This window comes from Oncorhynchus kisutch, linkage group LG29, assembly GCF_002021735.2.
Source record: "Oncorhynchus kisutch isolate 150728-3 linkage group LG29, Okis_V2, whole genome shotgun sequence".
In the NCBI taxonomy this organism is placed as follows: domain Eukaryota; kingdom Metazoa; phylum Chordata; class Actinopteri; order Salmoniformes; family Salmonidae; genus Oncorhynchus; species Oncorhynchus kisutch.
The window spans coordinates 29456735-29476958 of NC_034202.2; the positions used below are offsets into that span (position 1 = coordinate 29456735).

General features: G+C 45.6%; 1 protein-coding gene across 5 annotated transcripts in view; it reads left to right on the forward strand.

Moving 5' to 3' along the window:
• zgc:100829 (mucin-2) overlaps positions 1 to 16722 on the forward strand; it is a 55061-nt gene extending 38339 nt beyond the window's left edge. For all 5 annotated transcript variants that reach the window (XM_031808872.1, XM_031808871.1, XM_031808873.1 and 2 more), the window contains one exon: positions 13258 to 16722. In XM_031808872.1, coding sequence (XP_031664732.1) covers positions 13258 to 13484 — 227 coding nt within the window. In that variant the 3' untranslated portion in view covers positions 13485 to 16722. The remainder of the gene's footprint in view (positions 1 to 13257) is intronic.
• Positions 16723 to 20224: the final 3502 nt, after the last annotated feature.

Below are 20224 nucleotides of genomic sequence, written 5' to 3' on the forward strand. Positions count from 1 at the left end.
ATCCTTCAGGCTATCCTTCAGCCTATCCTTCAGCCTATCCTTCAGGCTATACTTCAGCCTATCCTTCAGCCTATCCTTCAGCCTATCCTTCAGGCTATCCTTCAGGCTATCCTTCAGCCTATCCTTCAGGCTATCCTTCAGGCTATCCTTCAGCCTATCCTTCAGGCTATCCTTCAGGCTATCCTTCAGCCTATCCTTCAGGCTATACTTCAGCCTATCCTTCAGCCTATCCTTCAGCCTATCCTTCAGGCTATCCTTCAGGCTATCCTTCAGCCTATCCTTCAGCCTATCCTTCAGGCTATCCTTCAGGCTATCCTTCAGCCTATCCTTCAGCCTATCCTTCAGCCTATCCTTCAGCCTATCCTTCAGGCTATCCTTCAGCCTATCCTTCAGCCTATCCTTCAGCCTATCCTTCAGGCTATCCTTCAGGCTATCCTTCAGGCTATCCTTCAGCCTATCCTTCAGGCTATCCTTCAGGCTATCCTTCAGGCTATCCTTCAGCCTATCCTTCAGCCTATCCTTCAGGCTATCCTTCAGCCTATCCTTCAGCCTATCCTTCAGGCTATCCTTCAGCCTATCCTTCAGCCTATCCTTCAGGCTATCCTTCAGCCTATCCTTCAGCCTATCCTTCAGGCTTATGAGTTGGTCCCAGAGGCATTCAGACAACAGTTCTGTAAAACACAAAAGACAATCACAGAGCATGTTGAATTTGAAGGGAACAAGCATGGCTTTTTGATCGGTGGTGTGGTTCTCAAGAGGTCATGGACCTTGAGGATTTAAAGACACTCATAATTCTCAAGCAGTTAAGAAATTCCCTTCACAAAAGGGTGCAACCTACATTTATGAGCACAAGGATCTCACTCTTGAGAAAGCTGCAGTTGTTGCAGATTAGTTAGTGTTCAAACTACCTTCACATACAACACATCCAGTAGTGATCCTTACGCACAAACCAATCCAGAGAAGTCACCTCCTACTGCGAGGTTTCAGTCCATTTCTACAGCGCCCAAAGATAAAGATCGGCAGAGAACTGGGTTTTCGTATCCTCCAGTTAGTCATTACAACCATGAGAAAGGACACATTGTCTCTGTGTCCTGAGTTGAAGCCAAAAAATGAGAGAGAAAAAGCAGTTTCTTCTTGTGGGGGCACTCCAGCCCATTAAGTCTCTGGTTGGGAGCAATGTATCTCCTAAACAAGATTTTAGATCAGATGAATCCTTTGTTTCAAACGGGTTTGTGTCTCTGCAGAGTGGCGATGCTGTTAAGCAGCCAGTGAGAATCCTTCATTTTGGAGGTTGTTTTGCAAACAAGAAATTAGACAAAAAAACAGAACTTGAGCATGCATAACTATTCAAACCCCCCAAAGTCAAAACTTTGTAGAGCCACCTTTCCAAGACATTTAAATGTTTCCCCTTAAAACACTCAAGTGTTGCTTTAGCAGTATGCTTAGGGTCATTGTCCTGCTGGAAGGTGAAACAGGTTTCCCTCAAGGATTTTCCCTGTATTTAGCGCCATCCATCATTCCTTCAACTCTGACCAGTTTCCCAGTCCCTGCTGATGGAGAAACATCCCCACTGCATGATGCTGCCACCACCATGCTTCACTGTGGGGATGGTGTTCTCAGAGTGATGAGCGGTGTTGGGTTTGCGCCAGACATAGCATTTACCTTGATGGCCAAATAGCTACATTATAGTCTCATCTGACCAGAGTACCTTCTTCCACATGTTTGGGGAGTCTCCCACATGCCTTTTGGGGAACACCAAACGTTTTTTCTGGCCACTCTTCCGTAAAGCCCAGCTCTGTGGAGTGTACGGCTTAAAGTGGTCCTATGGACAGATACTCCAATCTCCACTGTGGAGCTTTACAGCTCCTTCAGGGTTATCTTTGGTCTCTTTGTTGCCTCTCTGATTAATGCCCTCCTTGCCTGGTCTGTGAGTTTTGGTGGGTGGCCCTCTCTTGGCAGGTTTGTTGTGGTACCATATTCTTTCCATTTTTTAATAATGGATTTAATGGTGCTCCGGGTGCTGTTCAAAGTTTCCGATATTTTTTTATAACCCAACCCTGATCTGTACTTCTCCATATCTTTGTCCCTGACCTGTTTGGAGAGCTCCTTGGTCTTCATGGTGCCACTTGCTTGGTGGTGCCCCTTGCTTAGAGGTGTTGCAGAATCTGGGGCCTTTCAGAACAGGTGTGTGTATATATACTGAGATCATGTGACACTTAAATTGCACTCAGGTGGACTTTATTTAACTAATTATGTGACTTCTGAAAGTAATTGGTTGCACCAGATCTTATTTAGTGTCACAGCCGTCAAAAGAACTGGACCAAAGCGCAGCGTGGTGAGGGTACATATTCCTTTTTTTTAAATGACGCCGACAAAACAATAAACAATACAAAACAACCGTGAAGCTTAAGGGCTATGTGCCACAAACAAATACAACTTCCCACACAGAAAGGAGGGAAAAGGGCTACCTACGTATGGTTCCCAATCAGAGATAACGATAGACAGCTGTCCCTGATTCATAACCATAACCGGACAAAACATAGAAACACAAAATCATATAAAACAAAACATAGAATGCCCACCCCAAATCACACCCTGACCAAACCAAATAGAGACATAAAAAGGCTCTCATTTAGGGGTTGAATACATATGCACACAAAATAGGAAAAATGCCAAGGGGGTGAATACTTTTGCAAGGCACTAAGTGGTTTGTAAGGATGGTAAATTAATACTGCACAGAAAGTGGTTGTTTTCCATGTTATTTGTTCAAGAAAAATATTGAATTTGATGTTGGCTTGTCTTTGCCCATAACTTTGCATCTTTTGATGTAAATATTTGAGGACAGGGTTTTGTTCTTTCTGGAATCCATTAGAATGACAATCACAGAGAAAAGGAACAGCGTAACTCTAACAATTCCAGCTATTGAATCCTGCCAGATAGTGTTCTTAACCCTTTAGAACCCAATAGAATTGTAGAATGCTGCTGTATATAACTGAGCATTTTCAAATATAAAGCACATTTTCTCACACATTTCAAACCCCAAATAACTTGCAATAGTAATTTGTTCTTGAGCTAACATAGTTTTAAAGAGCACAATCTCTTCTTTAATATGACACCACATCCATGTCAACAGGAATAACCCTCATTGTGTCTTCCGTTGTGTGAAGACACTGAGAAAAACTATTAAAACTCAACTAAAAGTATTTAAATTGTAGTAAATTTCACTAAATTACTCACTTAAAATGTACGAAGTATAACATATTATTATTTACATATAAATACAATTATCCAAAGTGTGACCAGAAGACAATATTCAGAAAGTATTTCAAGTCCCACTCAAGGTAAGCTATTTGACGAACAACGATTCTTACTTCTGTAAAAATGCAAACAAATATTCAGAGACTATTTTTTTTAAATAATAATTGTAAGACAAATTCCTTTAGTGTTTGAATTTAGCCTACAACATGTCATGGAACTTCTAGAAACACGGCCCCATCTTGAAAAGTGGCACAGAACATGTCTGAGCACCCAAAGGAGGTTTCTACACATCTCCCACCCTTTCCCTGCGTCCACTCCAGATGCACAAATATAGGCTCCCCTGTCGGGTGGGCTCTCCCTCTTCTCTTCCTCCTCTCCCTCTGCTTTCTGCTCTCTCTCTATTCTCCCTCCTCTTTCTCTCTCCCTCCTGTCTCCTCTCTCCACTCCACATCTCTTTCCCTCCAATCATCTCTAACTCCTTTTCCTCTCTGCCTTTTGCTGCTGAGCCCTGATTCTCCACATCACTTCCTTTTCTTTCACTGACCTAGAGTAACAGAGGGAGAGGAGAGGAAAAACACAGGATACAATTGTAGTCAGGAACATTCTCTCTCTCACTGTCTCTCTCACCGTCTCTCCCTCTCACTGTCTCTCTCCCACTGTCTCTCTTCCTTCCTCTCTTTCTTTTTCTCAACCATACACATACTCTCTTCCTAATGAGTGGTTTCCATAATAAATTGTGTGATAGTTACACGCCTCCCAATTACACACACGCACACACTCACACTCTCTCTCTCTCCTCCAATAAACTCTTGCTTTCTTGCCTGACAGACTAACTAAAGAGTTTGCCAATGTAAGCTGATTAGTTACGAAGCTGGGACAGATTAATTGCATCGGTAGAAACAGGACAAAACAAGTAACTTGTTAGCTGGCTATGTAAACAAATATCCAACTCATCATATGAGCTACATTGCACGGGCCTCTACTACCCTAACACGACAGCTAAGCTGTCAAACAAGAAGAAAACACGAGCTCTCGCCAAATTTGCTGCTAAACACAACTTTTTCTTGCCTAACAGACTGACTAGTTAACTAACTAGCTATAGCAAGCAGCCTGGGCCATTTCCATAGGAATGACATCAGTATAAACAAGACTAAACAACCAACCAGTTAGCTGCATATATACAGCTAAACACTACAACTATTTCCCTGAGACAGAGAACAATCATACTAATTCCACCACTGATGTGCTTGCCTGTAACAAGCAAGTAATCATGACAGGACTTGCTAATCTGTGAGCTATTCCCCAAGTGTTACAGCATCAAACATTGACAACAACAAACATATATCTGTTGTTTACTTATTTCACTCGTGTGTGAATCCGTATCACCAACCAACATAGATAAAGCCTCTTTCACAGTGAAGTGATGTCTTCGGTGTTGTTATTTAATTTTTTCTAATTCATTATACAACTACTTTTCCTGCCGAAGCAGAGATGCTGAAACATTTTTTGGCCTGCGCTAAGTACAGTACATCAACAATGCATTTAGAAAGACCCCTTGACTTTCTCCATTTTGTTACATTACAGCCTTATTCTAAAATGGACTAAATATTTTTTTCCCTCATCAATCTACACACAATACCCCATAATGATGAAGTAAAAACAGGTTTTTCTTAACTTTAAAACCACATTTACAAAAGTATTCAGACCCTTTATTCAGTACTTTGAGGCATCTTTGGCAGCAGTTACAGCATCGAGCCTTCTTGGGTATGACGCTACAAGCTTGGCACACCTGTATTTGGGGAGTTTCTCCCATTCTTCTCTGTAGATCCTCTCAAGCTCTGTCAGGTTGGATGGGGAGCGTCGCTGCACAGCTATTTTCAGGTCTCTCCAGAGATGTTGGATCTGGTTAAAACATCTTCGGGATCGTTATCCCTTCCACGGGACTGTTGAGCTAACAAAGACCAATGAGATTAGCATGTGGTTGTAAGTAACAAGAACATTTCCCAGGACATAGACATATCTGATATGGGCAGAAATCTTAAATTCTTGTTAATCTCCCTGCACTGTCCAATTTACAGTAGCTATTTTTGTGAAATAATACCATGCTATTGTTTGAGGAGAGTGCACAATTTTAAACATGAAGAGTTATTCATAAACAAAATAGGCACATTTGGGCAGTCTTGATACAACATTTTGAACAGAAATGCAATGGTTAATTGGAACAGTCTAAAACTTTGCACAGACACTACTTTGTACATCTAAATTGCACCTGGGCTGGAATAATACAATATGGCATTTCTCTTGCATTTCAAAGATGATGGTACAAAAAATTTGACAAAAGAACGTTGTTTTTTTCTTCTTTTGTATTATCTTTTACCAGATCTATTGTGTTATATTCTCCTACATTCCCTTCACATTTCCACAAACGTCAAAGTGTTTCCTTTCAAATGGTACCACGAATATGCATATCCTTGCTTCAGGGCCTGAGCTACAGGCATTTCAATTTGGGTATGTCATTTTAGGGGCCTTCTCTGGCTGGGCCACTCAAGGAAATTCAGAGACTTGTCCAGATGCCACTCCTGCATTGTGTTGGCTGTGTGCTTAGGTTCATTGTCCTGTTCGAAGGTGAACCTTCGCCCCAGTCTGAGGTCCTGAACACTCTGGAGCAGGTTTTCATCAAGGATCTCTCTATACTTTGCTCCAATCATCTTTCTATCGATTCTGACTAGTCTCACAGTCCCTGCCCCTGAGAATCATCCCCACAGCATGATGCTGCCACCACCATGCTTCACCGTAGTGATGGTGCCAGGATTCCTCCAGACATGACGCTTGGTATTCAGGCCCAAGAGTTCAATCTTGGTTTCATCAGACCAGAGAATCTTGTTTCTCAAGGTCTGAGAGTCCTTTAGGTGCCTTTCGGCAAACTCCAAGCGGGCTGTCATGTGCCTTTACTGAGGAGTGGCTTTCGTCTGGCCATTGGTGGAGTGCTGCAGACATGGTTGTCCTTCTGGAAGGTTCTCCCATTGCCACAGAGGAACTCTAGAGCTCTATCAGAGTGATCATTGGGTTCTTTGTCACCTCCCTGACCAAGGCCCTTCTCCCCTGAATGCTCAGTTTGGTCAGGTGGCCAGCTCTAGGAAGAGTCTTGGTGGTTCTACACTTCTTACATTTAAGAATGATGGAGGCCACTGTGTTCTTGGGGACCTTCAATGCTTCCCTTCAGTGTACCCTTCCCCACATCTGTGACTCGACACAATCATGTCTTCGGAGCGCTACGGACAATTCCTTCGACCTCAGGGCTTGGTGTTTGCTCTGACATTTACTGTCAACTGTGGGACCTTATATAGACAGGTGTGCCTTACCAAGTCATGTCCAATCATTTGAATTTACCACAGGTGGACTCCAATCAAGTTGTAGAAACAACTCAATGATCAATGGAAACAAGATGCACCTGAGCTCAATTTCAAGTCTCATAGCAAAGGGTCTGAATACTTTTAAGTAGTTATTACTTTTAAATACTTATGAATACTTTTAAATACTTGTTAATTATTTTCAATATATTTGCAAAAATGTCTAATCCTGTTTTCACTTTTCTTAATTTGTACTATTTTCTATATTGTAGATTAATAGTGAAGACATAACCTATGAAATAACACACATGGAATCAAATAGTAACCACAAAAGTGTTAAACAAATAAAAATAAATTTTATATTTGAGATTCTTCAAAGTAGCCACCCTTTGCCTTGATGACAGCTTTGCACATTCTCTCAAACCAGCTTCATGAGGTAGTCACAGTCTTCCACAGAGTTCCCACATATGCTGAGCACTTGTTGGCTGCTTTTCCTTCACTCTGCGGTCCAACTCATCCCAAACCATCTCAATTGGCTTGAAGTCAAGTGATTGTGGAGGCCAGGTCATCTGATGCAGCAATCCATCACTCTCCGTCTTGGTAAAATAGTCCTTACACAGCCTGGAGGTGTGTTGGGTCATTGTCCCGTTGAAAAACAAATGATAGTCCCACTAAGAGCAGACCAGATGTAATGGCGTATCGCTGCAGAATGCTGTGGTAGCCCTGCTGGTTAAGTATGCCTTGAATTCTAAATAAATCACTGACGGTGTCACCAGCAAAGCACCATCACACCTCCTCCTTCATGCTTCATGGTGGGAACAACTCATGCGGAGATCATCCGTTCATCTACTCTGCAATTCACAAAAACACGGCGGTTGGAACCAAAAATCTCAGATTTGGACTCATCAGACCAAAGGACAGATTTCCACTGGTCTAATGTCCATTTCTCGTGTTTTCTGGCCCAAGCAAGTCTCTTCTTATTATTGGTGTCCTTTAGTAGTGGTTCCTTTGCAGCAATTCGATCATGAAGGCCTGATTCACGCAGTCTCTTCTGAACAGTTGATGTTGAGATGTGTCTGTTACTTGAACTCTGTGAAGCATTTATTCATTTATCAACTGTAGCAGAGGTAACTTGGGGACTTCCTTTCCTGTGGTGGTCCTCATGAGAGCCAGTTTCATCATAGTGCTTGATGGTTTTTGCGACTGCACTTGAAGAAACGTTCAAAGTTCTTGAAATTGTCCAGATTGACTGACCTTCATATCTTAAAGTAATGATGGACTGTCCTTTCTCTTTGCTTATTTGAGCTGTTCTGTCCATACTATGGACTTGGTCTTTTACCAAATAGGGCTATCTTCTGTATTCCACCCCTACCTTGACACAACTGATTAGCTCAAACGCATTAAGAAGGAAAGAAATTCCACAAATTAACTTTAACAAGGCACACCTGCTAATTGAAATGCATTCCAGGTGACTACCTTATGAAGCTGGTTGAGAGAATGCCAAGCGTGTGCAAAGCTGACATTAAGGCAAAGGGTGGCTACTTTGAAGAATCTGAAATTTTAAAATATGTTGATTTTAACATTTTTGGGGGGTTACTACATGATTCCATGTGTTATTTCATAGTTATGATGTCTTCACTACATTGTAGAATAATAGTGACAATGTCAAAACTATGAAATAACACATATGGAATCATGTAGTAACCAAAAAAGCATATATTCAACTGTTCTCCAATGAGAGCTGGGCAAACAGAGAGAGACAGCTATGGTTTAATCTCTGTGTACATGCTGTGTTTATTTGGGGTTGTACTTACTATGACTGTGATACGTGGTTGTCCCACCTAGCTATCTTCAGATGAATGCACTAATTGTAAGTCAGTCTTGATAAGAGCGTCTGCTAAATTACTAAAATGTAAAATTCTGTACATGTAGGTGCCCATATTTTATGTATGGGATTCTACTATATGTGTTTCCACAGGTTTTATTTGTGGGTTTAATATGTGTTGATGTATAAGATATGAGTGTGTTAATGAGTATATTGACCTAGAGTCATGCCTGTCAATGGTGGGGGGTTGGGGTAGTGAGTATTGTTTATACGTGTGCATGCTAGTGTATCAGTCTCCTGCAGCTGCTGGCTCGTGGAGTGTGGCTTTTTGTGCTCTTCTCCCTCGGCTTTCCTCTCCTCTCTTCACCTTCAGAGGGAAGGACACACATTCCAGTGCTACTTCCCGATTCTGGCCCTGGGCGACTGGGCTTGGGTGACGTTCGGCCGGAGCTGATAAGTTATGGGGCCCCCAGCCTCCACACAGCGCCATGCCGTACACCCTCCTCCCCCCCACCATCCCCCCTCCTCCTCCTCCTCCTCCTCCTGACCCTGACCCCCCCCCCCCCCGCCGTGGCCTGGCTCATTGCACAGACGAGCCACTCCGGAATTCTACCCTGTGCCCCACTTTTGCCCCGTCCCTCCCTGCCAGAAAGGAGGAGGTATTTAAAGAGACAGCTATGGTTTAATCTCTGTGTACATGCTGTGTTTATTTGGGGTTGTACTTACTATGACTGTGATACGTGGTTGTCCCACCTAGCTATCTTCAGATGCTTATATTTTGGTGCTGATGGGTGACAACGCAGCCCCTCTTCTCCTCCTACTCTTTGTATTGTTTGGGGTGTGCTGGGGTGTGAAGAGTGGCAGCGACCTGTCTCAGTGGTCACAGTGAGACAGACACAGTCACCGTTGTATTGACCAGTGGCTTGAGAGCAGAAGGAAAGTCATGCAACTGTGATCAGGTGTTGCCAAGGTTTTCTACAAATGGCTGCACAGTTAGTTAACCCGCGGAGCGGACTGCTTTCGTCCGCTCCGTTTGCATTGACAGAGCTGAGAGTTCATCGGCTTGATGTTTGGTTTTGGGTTTCAGGCAGAATATTCGGCCTGGGTTGGGGCAGTTTTTGGTTTGTTAAGACAGGTTAGTCTGGTGTCTAATTTCTACCTCCAGAGAGGTATCAGGTTGACCTTCCTCACATGGATATAAACACAGAGGGATGAAAATATAAATGAAAAAATAAAACATTTCAACACATTGAACACTGGCACTCTCAAACACGTGCAAGCGCGCTTACACACACACACACACACACATATACTGTACATGTACTCCTTGCATTAAGCTTTCCACTCAGAACCAGTACCAAAACCCCAAGCTCAAAAAAGCCTCTGACCATGAATGTGTGTGTTACCCTGTGCCTGTGTGTGTATGCGAGCATGTTTGTGTGTGCGTGCGTGTATGTGTGTCCGCCTCAATTGCTGGAGCCTATCCAGGGTTTCCGTGGCGACCACACAACACAGCGAGACAATCAGAAGCAGGCCCACGCAGCGCGGCGAGAGGACATTAACACAGGAACCGCGGGTCAGGGGGCTGAGGGAGAGGGGGAGAGATGGAGAGGAAGGGAGGGCGGCAGAGGAAGGCTGAGGGGGGGGGGGGCGAGAGAGGGCAAGCGAAGGAAAGTAGAAAAAACAACAAACGAAAAGGAAAACCTTTAAAGCTAGTTTAGGCCTCTCTCTTTCATGCCACACCGCTATCAAGTGTTCACTTCAAATCTTCTTTGGCCATAGAACTGACTGGCTGTCCTGGGCTGCATACAGAACTTCTACACGTTTGTCTGACTTTTATGAGGTGGGGTTAGTCAGAGATGGGCGCATGCGTGACTGAGTCTGTGTGTGTGTGTGGTTATGCGTGTGTTGGAGAGAATGTGGTGTGAGCGACCATGTGTCTGACCAATCTATATGTGTTGTAAAATGAACGTGTGTGTGTGTATATGCGTGAGTGTGTATGTGTGAGTGTGTGAGTGTATATGTGTGAGTGTATATGTGTGAGTGTATATGTGTGAGTGTGTATGTGTGTGTGTGTGTATATGTGTGAGTGTGTATGTGTGTGTATATGTGTGAGTGTGTATGTGTGAGTGTATATGTGTGAGTGTGTATGTGTGTACACATCTGTGTTCCCCGGGGACGGCTCTAAAAATACTCTGCTCCTCAAGCCTTGTGGTGTCTGTCTGCTCTCCATCGTTGTCCCTGCAGCCCTCCTCCTCTCCTCTGCTCCTCAAGCCTTGTGGTGTCTGTCTGCTCTCCATCGTTGTCCCTGCAGCCCTCCTCCTCTCCTCTGCTCCTCAAGCCTTGTGGTGTCTGTCTGCTCTCCATCGTTGTCCCTGCAGCCCTCCTCCTCTCCTCTGCTCCTCAAGCCTTGTGGTGTCTGTCTGCTCTCCATCGTTGTCCCTGCAGCCCTCCTCCTCTCCTCTGCTCCTCAAGCCTTGTGGTGTCTGTCTGCTCTCCATCGTTGTCCCTGCAGCCCTCCTCTGCTCCTCAAGCCTTGTGGTGTCTGTCTGCTCTCCATCGTTGTCCCTGCAGCCCTCCTCCTCTCCTCTGCTCCTCAGCGCCCATCCCGCCATCCCTCAATTACACCCCCTCACAAACACTGTGGCCTCTCTCTCACAAACGCACACACTACACCCAGCTGCGTCCCTGCTCCACTTCCTCTGAGGATGGCCTCCAGTCTGGCAGACCACATCCCAGAAAGAACGAATTGGAGAGAAAGGGAGAGCAGGACAAGAGGGAGGAAGAGGGGTAGAGAGAACAGGAGAAAGGGAGAGCAGGAAAAGAGGGAGGAAGAGGGGTAGAGAGAACGGGAGAAAGGGAGAGCAGGAAAAGAGGGAGGAAGAGGGGTAGAGAGAACGGGAGAAAGGGAGAGCAGGAAAAGAGGGAGGAAGAGGCGTAGAGAGAACGGGAGAAAGGGAGAGCACAGAAATAGGTGGAGATGGAATCAGGGAGAATATCCCATGAATAATAGGTGGAGATGGAATCAGGGAGAATATACCATGAATAATAGGTGGAGATGGAATCAGGGAGAATATCCCATGAATAATAGGTGGAGATGGAATCAGGGAGAATATCCCATGAATAATAGGTGAGGAGATGGAATCAGGGAGAATATCCCATGAATAATAGGTGGAGATGGAATCAGGGAGAATATCCCATGAATAATAGGTGGAGATGGAATCAGGGAGAATATCCCATGAATAATAGGTGGAGATGGAATCAGGGAGAATATCCCATGAATAATAGGTGGAGATGGAATCAGGGAGAATATCCCATGAATAATAGGTGGAGATGGAATCAGGGAGAATATCCCATGAATAATAGGTGGAGATGGAATCAGGGAGAATATCCCATGAATAATAGGTGGAGATGGAAACAGGGAGAATATCCCATGAATAATAGGTGGAGATGGAATCAGGGAGAATATCCCATGAATAATAGGTGGAGATGGAATCAGGGAGAATATCCCATGAATAATAGGTGAGGAGATGGAATCAGGGAGAATATCCCATGAATAATAGGTGGAGATGGAATCAGGGAGAATATCCCATGAATAATAGGTGGAGATGGAATCAGGGAGAATATCCCATGAATAATAGGTGAGGAGATGGAATCAGGGAGAATATCCCATGAATAATAGGTGAGGAGATGGAATCAGGGAGAATATCCCATGAATAATAGGTGAGGAGATGGAATCAGGGAGAATATCCCATGAATAATAGGTGAGGAGATGGAATCAGGGCCAATGTTCTGTGAATAATAGGTGAGGAGATGGAATCAGGGCCAATATTCTGTGAAAAATAGGTGAGGAGATGGAATCAGGAAGAATATTCTGCGAATAATAGGTGAGGAGATGGAATCAGGGAGAATATTCTGTGAAAAATAGGTGAGGAGATGGAATCAGGGACAATATTATGTGAAAAATAGGTGGAGATGGAATCCTTTGAGAATATTCTGTGAATAATAGGTGAGGAAATGGAATCGGGAGAATATTCTGTGAAAAATTGGTGAGGAGATGGAATCAGGGAGAATATTCTGTGAATAATAGGTGACGAGATGGAATCAGGGACAATATTCTGTAAAAAATAGGTGAGGAGATAGAATCAGGGAGAATTTACCATGAATAATCAGACTTCCCAGTAACAGGGAGGCTTTGCAACTGACCAAGACATAGTAACTAACACACCAAGACATAGTAACCAAGACATAGTAACTAACACACCAAGACATAGTAACTAACACACCCAGACATAGTAACTAACACACCAAGACGTAGTAAATAACACACCAAGACGTAGTAACCAACACACCAAGACGTAGTAACCAACACACCAAGACGTAGTAACCAACACACCAAGACGTAGTAACCAACACACCAAGACGTAGTAACCAACACACCAAGACGTAGTAACCAACACACCAAGACGTAGTAACCAGCACACCAAGACGTAGTAACCAGCACACCAAGACGTAGTAACCAACACACCAAGACGTAGTAACCAACACACCAAGACGTAGTAACCATAGTCCGCTTCAGCTCTATTAGTTGATGCAAGACACCTCTAACCGTTCATCTGTTTCTCTCTCTTTTTCTGTTTTTCTCTTTGTCTGTCTGTCTCCCCCCACTGTCTGTCTGTCTGTCTCCCCCCCTGTCTGTCTGTCTGTCTGTCTGTCTGTGTTTCTCTCTTTCTTTCTGTCTCTTTCTTTCTGTCAATTTCTCTCTCTTTCTTTATTTTTAATTTTTTCTTCCTCTCTCTTTCTGTCTCTGTCTACCTCTCCCAGATATCCGTGTGATCGCAGCCTCTCGCAGGACCATGTCTGAGGATGTGGTGTCTGATGGGGGCGGGGACACCTGTACAGGGCGTGGCCGGGTGGCTCAGCTCATGAAGACCTTCAGTGTGACATGCCCCACCCCCTCCACACAGACCCCTCTCCCCCACGGCAACAAGCCCTCCATCCCCACCAAGCCCAGCCACCTGCGTCTCGTTGCCAGCCCCTCACTCAGGTAATCCACAGGACAGGACCAGACAACCAGGCCCACCCCCTGTCCCCCATTCCAGGCCCCACTGGACATTGCTGGACATCCAGCCTGGGGCCTCAGCCACTGGGGACAGGCATGCAGGCCACATGAGTCTCTCAGGAACACAACCAAACGTTTGACTCGATTGCTACTACTCCAAAAGCAATGCAATGGTATAGAGATTTTAAAATGTTTACTTTTGTTTACTTTTTAAAAATGTTTACCATGTTTTATTTTAAATTGTACAGTACTGTAAATTCTCTCTGTGGGAAAGGCGAACCAATAGCGTTGATCGTAAACAGCATCTTCCTTTGTATCCTGCTTTTGCCTTTTTATATTCACAAAGGTATTGGGTGGTTCCACTAATTAGATGCCTTTTTATATTCACAAAGGTATTGGGTGGTTCCACTAATTAGATGCCTTTTTATATTCAAAGGTATTGGGTGGTTCCACTAATTAGATGCCTTTTTATATTCAAAGGTATTGGGTGGTTCCACTAATTAGATGCCTTTTAGAATTTTATTTCACCTCATTTTAACATTCGGTCAATGTTCAACTTAATAAAAAACATGTTTTCCCATCTCAAGAGGTAAAAGAAAATGACTATAGTAAGTCCTATTAAGTGCTGAATAAAGTAACAGGGTTGACGACTTCATCTTAAATCAGCCATAACTCCCCTTGTGACAGAGGGAATGGAAGCTTTTTGTGTGCAACAGGGACGGGCAATTGAATGCAAGCTTCACAATTTGATATTTTTGTTACCGTCCAATGCAGCTGTTTTTAATCTCAATATCAAATCATTTCTGGGTAACAGTGAAGTAGCTTAATGTGATAGTTTTCAATTGAAATGGTCAACAAGAAAACAAAAATAGCTTCTTAGCAAAGAACAATTTCTCAAGCAAGAATTTTGCTAGGACTGTCTGGGAGTGGTCTGAGTAGGCTGGGGAGAATGTAAACCTAGCTGCAGAGAGGTTTGGAACTCTCTTTCTTATTGGTCTATTAACAAATTTACCGGTGATGTCACCAGGCAGGCCAGAATGCCATTCAACCAAAACAGGCAGATATTTCAGGTCTTTTTTTTTCTCTTCAAACATTTCTTACACTAAAATGGCATTATCATCTTTTTCACAGTTTCACAGTATTATTCCAACCTCAAAGTGTAGAAATATAAATAACATCACGTTTTGGACTGCACCAGCCTGTCTGTCTATAGGTAACAGGGTTGATGCTCGACCTGTTCAGTTCTCCACCACAAAACACCAGAAAATGGCCAATGACTATTAGATGTTCAATGTTTCTTCAAAACATTGTTTTTAAAATGAATAGTTTTAACATATTAAAATGAGATTTCTGTTCATGTAACAGACTTGACCTTAAAATGGGCAGTTTTTATAAAACCTTTTTAAAATGAATAACTAATCACATGAAATAAATAATCATCTTTAGAAATGACTTCATCAAAGCAACAAAATAACTAGGGCTTGTGGATACATCTAGGTTAGGTGGGTTACAGTCTAGAAGTTCCAATCAATCAAAGCAAGCAGTGCAGGCGTAGAAGCACAGTGGCTAGAGGGTGCACAGAGAGACATGACAAAATGCAGAATGCAGAGAGCAATTTAGCAAGTCTTTATTCATATTGGATTTATTGAATTGTCCATGTGGTCTATATTAAAAGGCACTTCATTTAATATAACCGGCTTTGAAAGTTAATTATTTGTGCACAATTCCTTCAAATATCCCTTATTTCATGGAACAACCCTATCATTGACCACATCATACCATGTATTCACCTGTTTATATCGTTCCTGAAATATTATCATGTACAAATCCTACTTCATTGATACACTTATCATACAATACATTCACAAAGCCTGTACAATGCTATCAAGGTCTCAACCTGTACTTGTGATCCCCAAATGGTATGACAAATGTAAACTTGAATGACATAGTACATGCAGTAATATGTGTTTTGTCATTATGAGGTGTTGGCTACTATATAGAGAGAAACTGTGCTAATGTTGACAGGGCCAAATAGTTCATACATAGCTGTCATGACCAAGGAGCTGGGTGGATTACAGTATGGACAGACCGGTAGAACAGGATCAGTGAGGTGGTTCCTCCTTGATCCCTGGGAACAGCACACAGCACTCTCTGCTTGTTTACTGCCACATCTCCCATGACTTTAACCTGGCCAAAGCAGCACGGTGTGCGACTTACCTACCTGAGATGGAACAATGACTGTGTCAAATGCCTCCTCTCTGTGTCCCAGTGGACCAAACACTGGCAAGCCACACGGGCCATGCCAAATAATACTCCTCAGTTCTGGCAAGCCACACGGGCCATGCTAAATAATACTCAGCTCTGGCAAGCCACACGGGCCATGCCAAATAATACTCAGCTCTGGCAAGCCACACGGGCCATGCCAAATAATACTCAGCTCTGGCAAGCCACACGGTCCATGCTAAATAATACTCAGCTCTGGCAAGCCACACGGGCCATGCCAAATAATACTCCTCAGTTCTGGCAAGCCACACGGGCCATGCTAAATAATACTCAGCTCTGGCAAGCCACACGGGCCATGCCAAATAATACTCCTCAGTTCTGGCAAGCCACACGGGCCATGCTAAATAATACTCAGCTCTGGCAAGCCACACGGGCCATGCCAAATAATACTCAGCTCTGGCAAGCCACACGGGCCATGCCAAATAATACTCAGCTCTGGCAAGCCACACGGTCCATGCTAAATAATACTCAGCTCTGGCAAGCCACACGGGCCATGCCAAATAATACTCCTCAGTTCTGGCAAGCCACACGGGCCATGCTAAATAATACTCAGCTCTGGCAAGCCACACGGGCCATGCCAAATAATACTCAGCTCTGGCAAGCCACACGGTCCATGCTAAATAATACTCAGCTCTGGCAAGCCACACGGTCCATGCCAAATAATACTCAGCTCTGGCAAGCCACACGGTCCATGCCAAATAATACTCCTCAGTTCTGGCAAGCCACACGGTCCATGCCAAATAATACTCCTCAGATCTTTGTTATTATTCTCTCAGTTTTGTGATTGGTTGCACTCTTTGTTCTTTTTTACTGTGTTTATGGGGATGATCTATGTTGTCTTGTGTGATGAGTGTTGTCCTACAAGGTGTGTGCTGCACTTTGTGTGTGATCTCAGGCCTGTGTGGCACAATCACAGTGGAACAATAAAAATAATTTGACTCATCCAGGCGCTGGTGATGTATGTTTTCTCAGAAAATGTGTGTGTGTGTGTGTGTGTACTACAGAATTCTCTCTCTTCATCCACTTTATAACCACCATTTTTTTGTGGCACAGAAATATATAGGAAATATCCACCCAGTAAACTTTTGTTCCTTTTAGATTCCAAAAGTGAAATTCAGAGCCAGAGTAGAGGAGAAACTCCCTATAGGCTTTCTCTCACAGCTCCCTATTTTGGTAGTTAATATAAAACATCACTTGCCTCATTTAACCTCTCTTGGCTGCCCCCTGCTTGCCAGTCAAAGCAAAGCATTATACCTCTGAGGAGACGCAGTGCCCGCCAGAGAGGAGGAAAGTACCTTTAGGACAGAGAGGAGGAGAGTAGCTTTAGGACAGAGAGGAGGAGAGTAGCTTTAGGACAGAGAGGAGGATAGTAGCTTTAGGACAGAGAGGAGGATAGTAGCTTTAGGACAGAGAGGAGGAGAGTAGCTTTAGGACAGAGAGGAGGATAGTAGCTTTAGGACAGAGAGGAGGATAGTAGCTTTAGGACAGAGAGGAGGATAGTAGCTTTAGGACAGAGAGGAGGAGAGGGACACGGGCAGAGAGGAGAATATGGACATAGAGGAGAGGGACACGGACAGAGAGGAGGAGAGTAGCTTTAGGACAGAGAGGAGGAGAGTAGCTTTAGGACAGAGAGGAGGAGAGGGACACGGGCAGAGAGGAGAATATGGACATGGACATAGAGGAGAGGGACACGGACAGAGAGGAGGAGAGTAGCTTTAGGACAGAGAGGAGGAGAGTAGCTTTAGGACAGAGAGGAGGAGAGTAGCTTTAGGACAGAGCAAAGGAGAGCAGCTTTAGGACAGAGAGGAGGAGAGGGACACGGACAGAGTGGAGGAGAGGGACACGGACAGAGTGGAGGAGAGGGACACGGACAGAGAGGAGGAGAGGGACACGGACCGAGAAGAGGAGAGGGACATGAACTGAGAGGGACACGGGGAGAGAGGGGGAGAGTAAATGAGCCTGTAACCTCAGTGTGGTAAATGAGCCTGTAACCTCAGTGTGGTCAATGAGCCTGTAACCTCAGTGTGGTCAATGAGCCTGTAACCTCAGTGTTGTCAATGAGCCTGTAACCTCAGTGTGGTAAATGAGCCTGTAACCTCAGTGTGGTAAATGAGCCTGTAACCTCAGTGTGGTCAATGAGCCTGTAACCTCAGTGTGGTAAATGAGCCTGTAACCTCAGTGTGGTAAATGAGCCTGTAACCTCAGTGTGGTAAATGAGCCTGTAACCTCAGTGTGGTAAATGAGCCTGTAACCTCAGTGTGGTAAATGAGCCTGTAACCTCAGCGTGGTAAATGAGCCTGTAACCTCAGTGTGGTAAATGAGCCTGTAACCTCAGTGTGGTAAATGAGCCTGTAACCTCAGTGTGGTAAATGAGCCTGTAACCTCAGTGTGGTAAATGAGCCTGTAACCTCAGTGTGGTAAATGAGCCTGTAACCTCAGTGTGGTAAATGAGCCTGTAACCTCAGCGTGGTAAATGAGCCTGTAACCTCAGTGTGGTAAATGAGCCTGTAACCTCAGTGTGGTCCTTCTTCTTCAGACCCACGTGTTTGATTACTCATCCAGACAGAGTGGAGGTAGTTCTATTGTTAGGGAGGATGAGGAGGAGTGATGTCAATTTTTACGAGGAGGCAGCACGGCCTTGTGATGTCACGCAAGGTTTTATCTCGACACAGTCAGGGGGATGAGACTCTTTGGAAGTCCACACATCAGCCTTGTGGAGAATGTTCACACATCCCACGCACACACATTCACATAGCAAAACACGCTTGTGCACACACGGACACTCACACTGAAACACACACACACACACACACACATACTGACACAGCCATGCATGCAGACACTCACACACAGAGAGACACACAACTATGAGACGGCGCCTAACTAGATCGCTCTCCCTGTGAGCGCAACAATGGCTGTTCTCTGACGCACAGAGACGTCGCTGAGCAATTTCCAGGCGAGTGCAGGAGGCCCCCCCCCCCCCCCCTCACACACACAATTCTCATCCCACCCCCCACCATCAGGGCCCTCGATGAGAGATAAAAAAAGGGACTGTTGTTGTTGACAGGAGAGATGGACGCCTCTGTTTTCCTCCTCCTCTGCCTCTATCTCCTGATGCCCACAGAATGAGAAGTTCAAGATTAAAAGGCGAGGAAGAAAAGCACTGCGTTATGAGGCGTTCCACTGACCTCTACCTCCCTCTTCCCCTACCAGCCCCTCTACCACCCCCTCTTCCCCTACCAGCCCCTCTACCACCCCCCTCTTCCCCTACCAGCCCCTCTACCACCCCCCTCTTCCCCTACCAGCCCCTCTACCACCCCCCTCTTCCCCTACCAGCCCCTCTACCACCCCCCTCTTCCCCTACCAGCCCCTCCACCACCCCCCTCTTCCCCTACCAGCCCCTCCACCACCACCTCTCTTCCTCTACCAGCCCCTCCACCACCACCTCTCTTCCTCTACCAGCCCCTCTACCACCCCTCTCTTCCCCTACCAGCCCCTCTACCACCCCTCTCTTACCCTACCAGCCCCTCTACCACCCCCCTCTTCCCCTACCAGCCCCTCTACCACCCCCCTCTTCCCCTACCAGCCCCTCTACCACCCCCCTCTTCCCCTACCAGCCCCTCCACCACCCCCCTCTTCCCCTACCAGCCCCTCCACCACCACCTCTCTTCCTCTACCAGCCCCTCCACCACCCCCCTCTTCCCCTACCAGCCCCTCTACCACCCCCCTCTTCCCCTACCAGCCCCTCTACCACCCCCCTCTTCCCCTACCAGCCCCTCCACCACCCCCCTCTTCCCCTACCAGCCCCTCCACCACCACCTCTCTTCCTCTACCAGCCCCTCCACCACCCCCCTCTTCCCCTACCAGCCCCTCCACCACCACCTCTCTTCCTCTACCAGCCCCTCTACCACCTCCCTCTTCCCCTACCAGCCCCTCCACCACCACCTCTCTTCCTCTACCAGCCCCTCCACCACCACCTCTCTTCCTCTACCAGCCCCTCTACCACCCCACTCTTCCCCTACCAGCCCCTCCACCACCCCCCTCTTCCCCTACCAGCCCCTCCACCACCACCTCTCTTCCTCTACCAGCCCCTCTACCACCCCACTCTTCCCCTACCAGCCCCTCCACCACCCCCCTCTTCCCCTACCAGCCCATCCACCACCCCCTCTACCAGCCCGTCTCCCCCACCATCACCCCCCCACACACACCATCTCCCCCTCAACCACCCTCTCTTCCCCCACCAGCCCCATTCCCAGCACCCCAGCCCTGAGGAGTGGAGCATAGCAAGGAAAGAGTGGGGGTCCGGGGCCATGTGATACGGCTTCACCCCCAGGCAGAGCGAGCAGGGGCCTGCTATGTCTCTCTTGCATGATTAATCTGTCTGAGGGGCAGGAGGACTGCCAGAGCCCTGCCTGACTGGTTAACTCCCTGTTAACCATGTCTTCA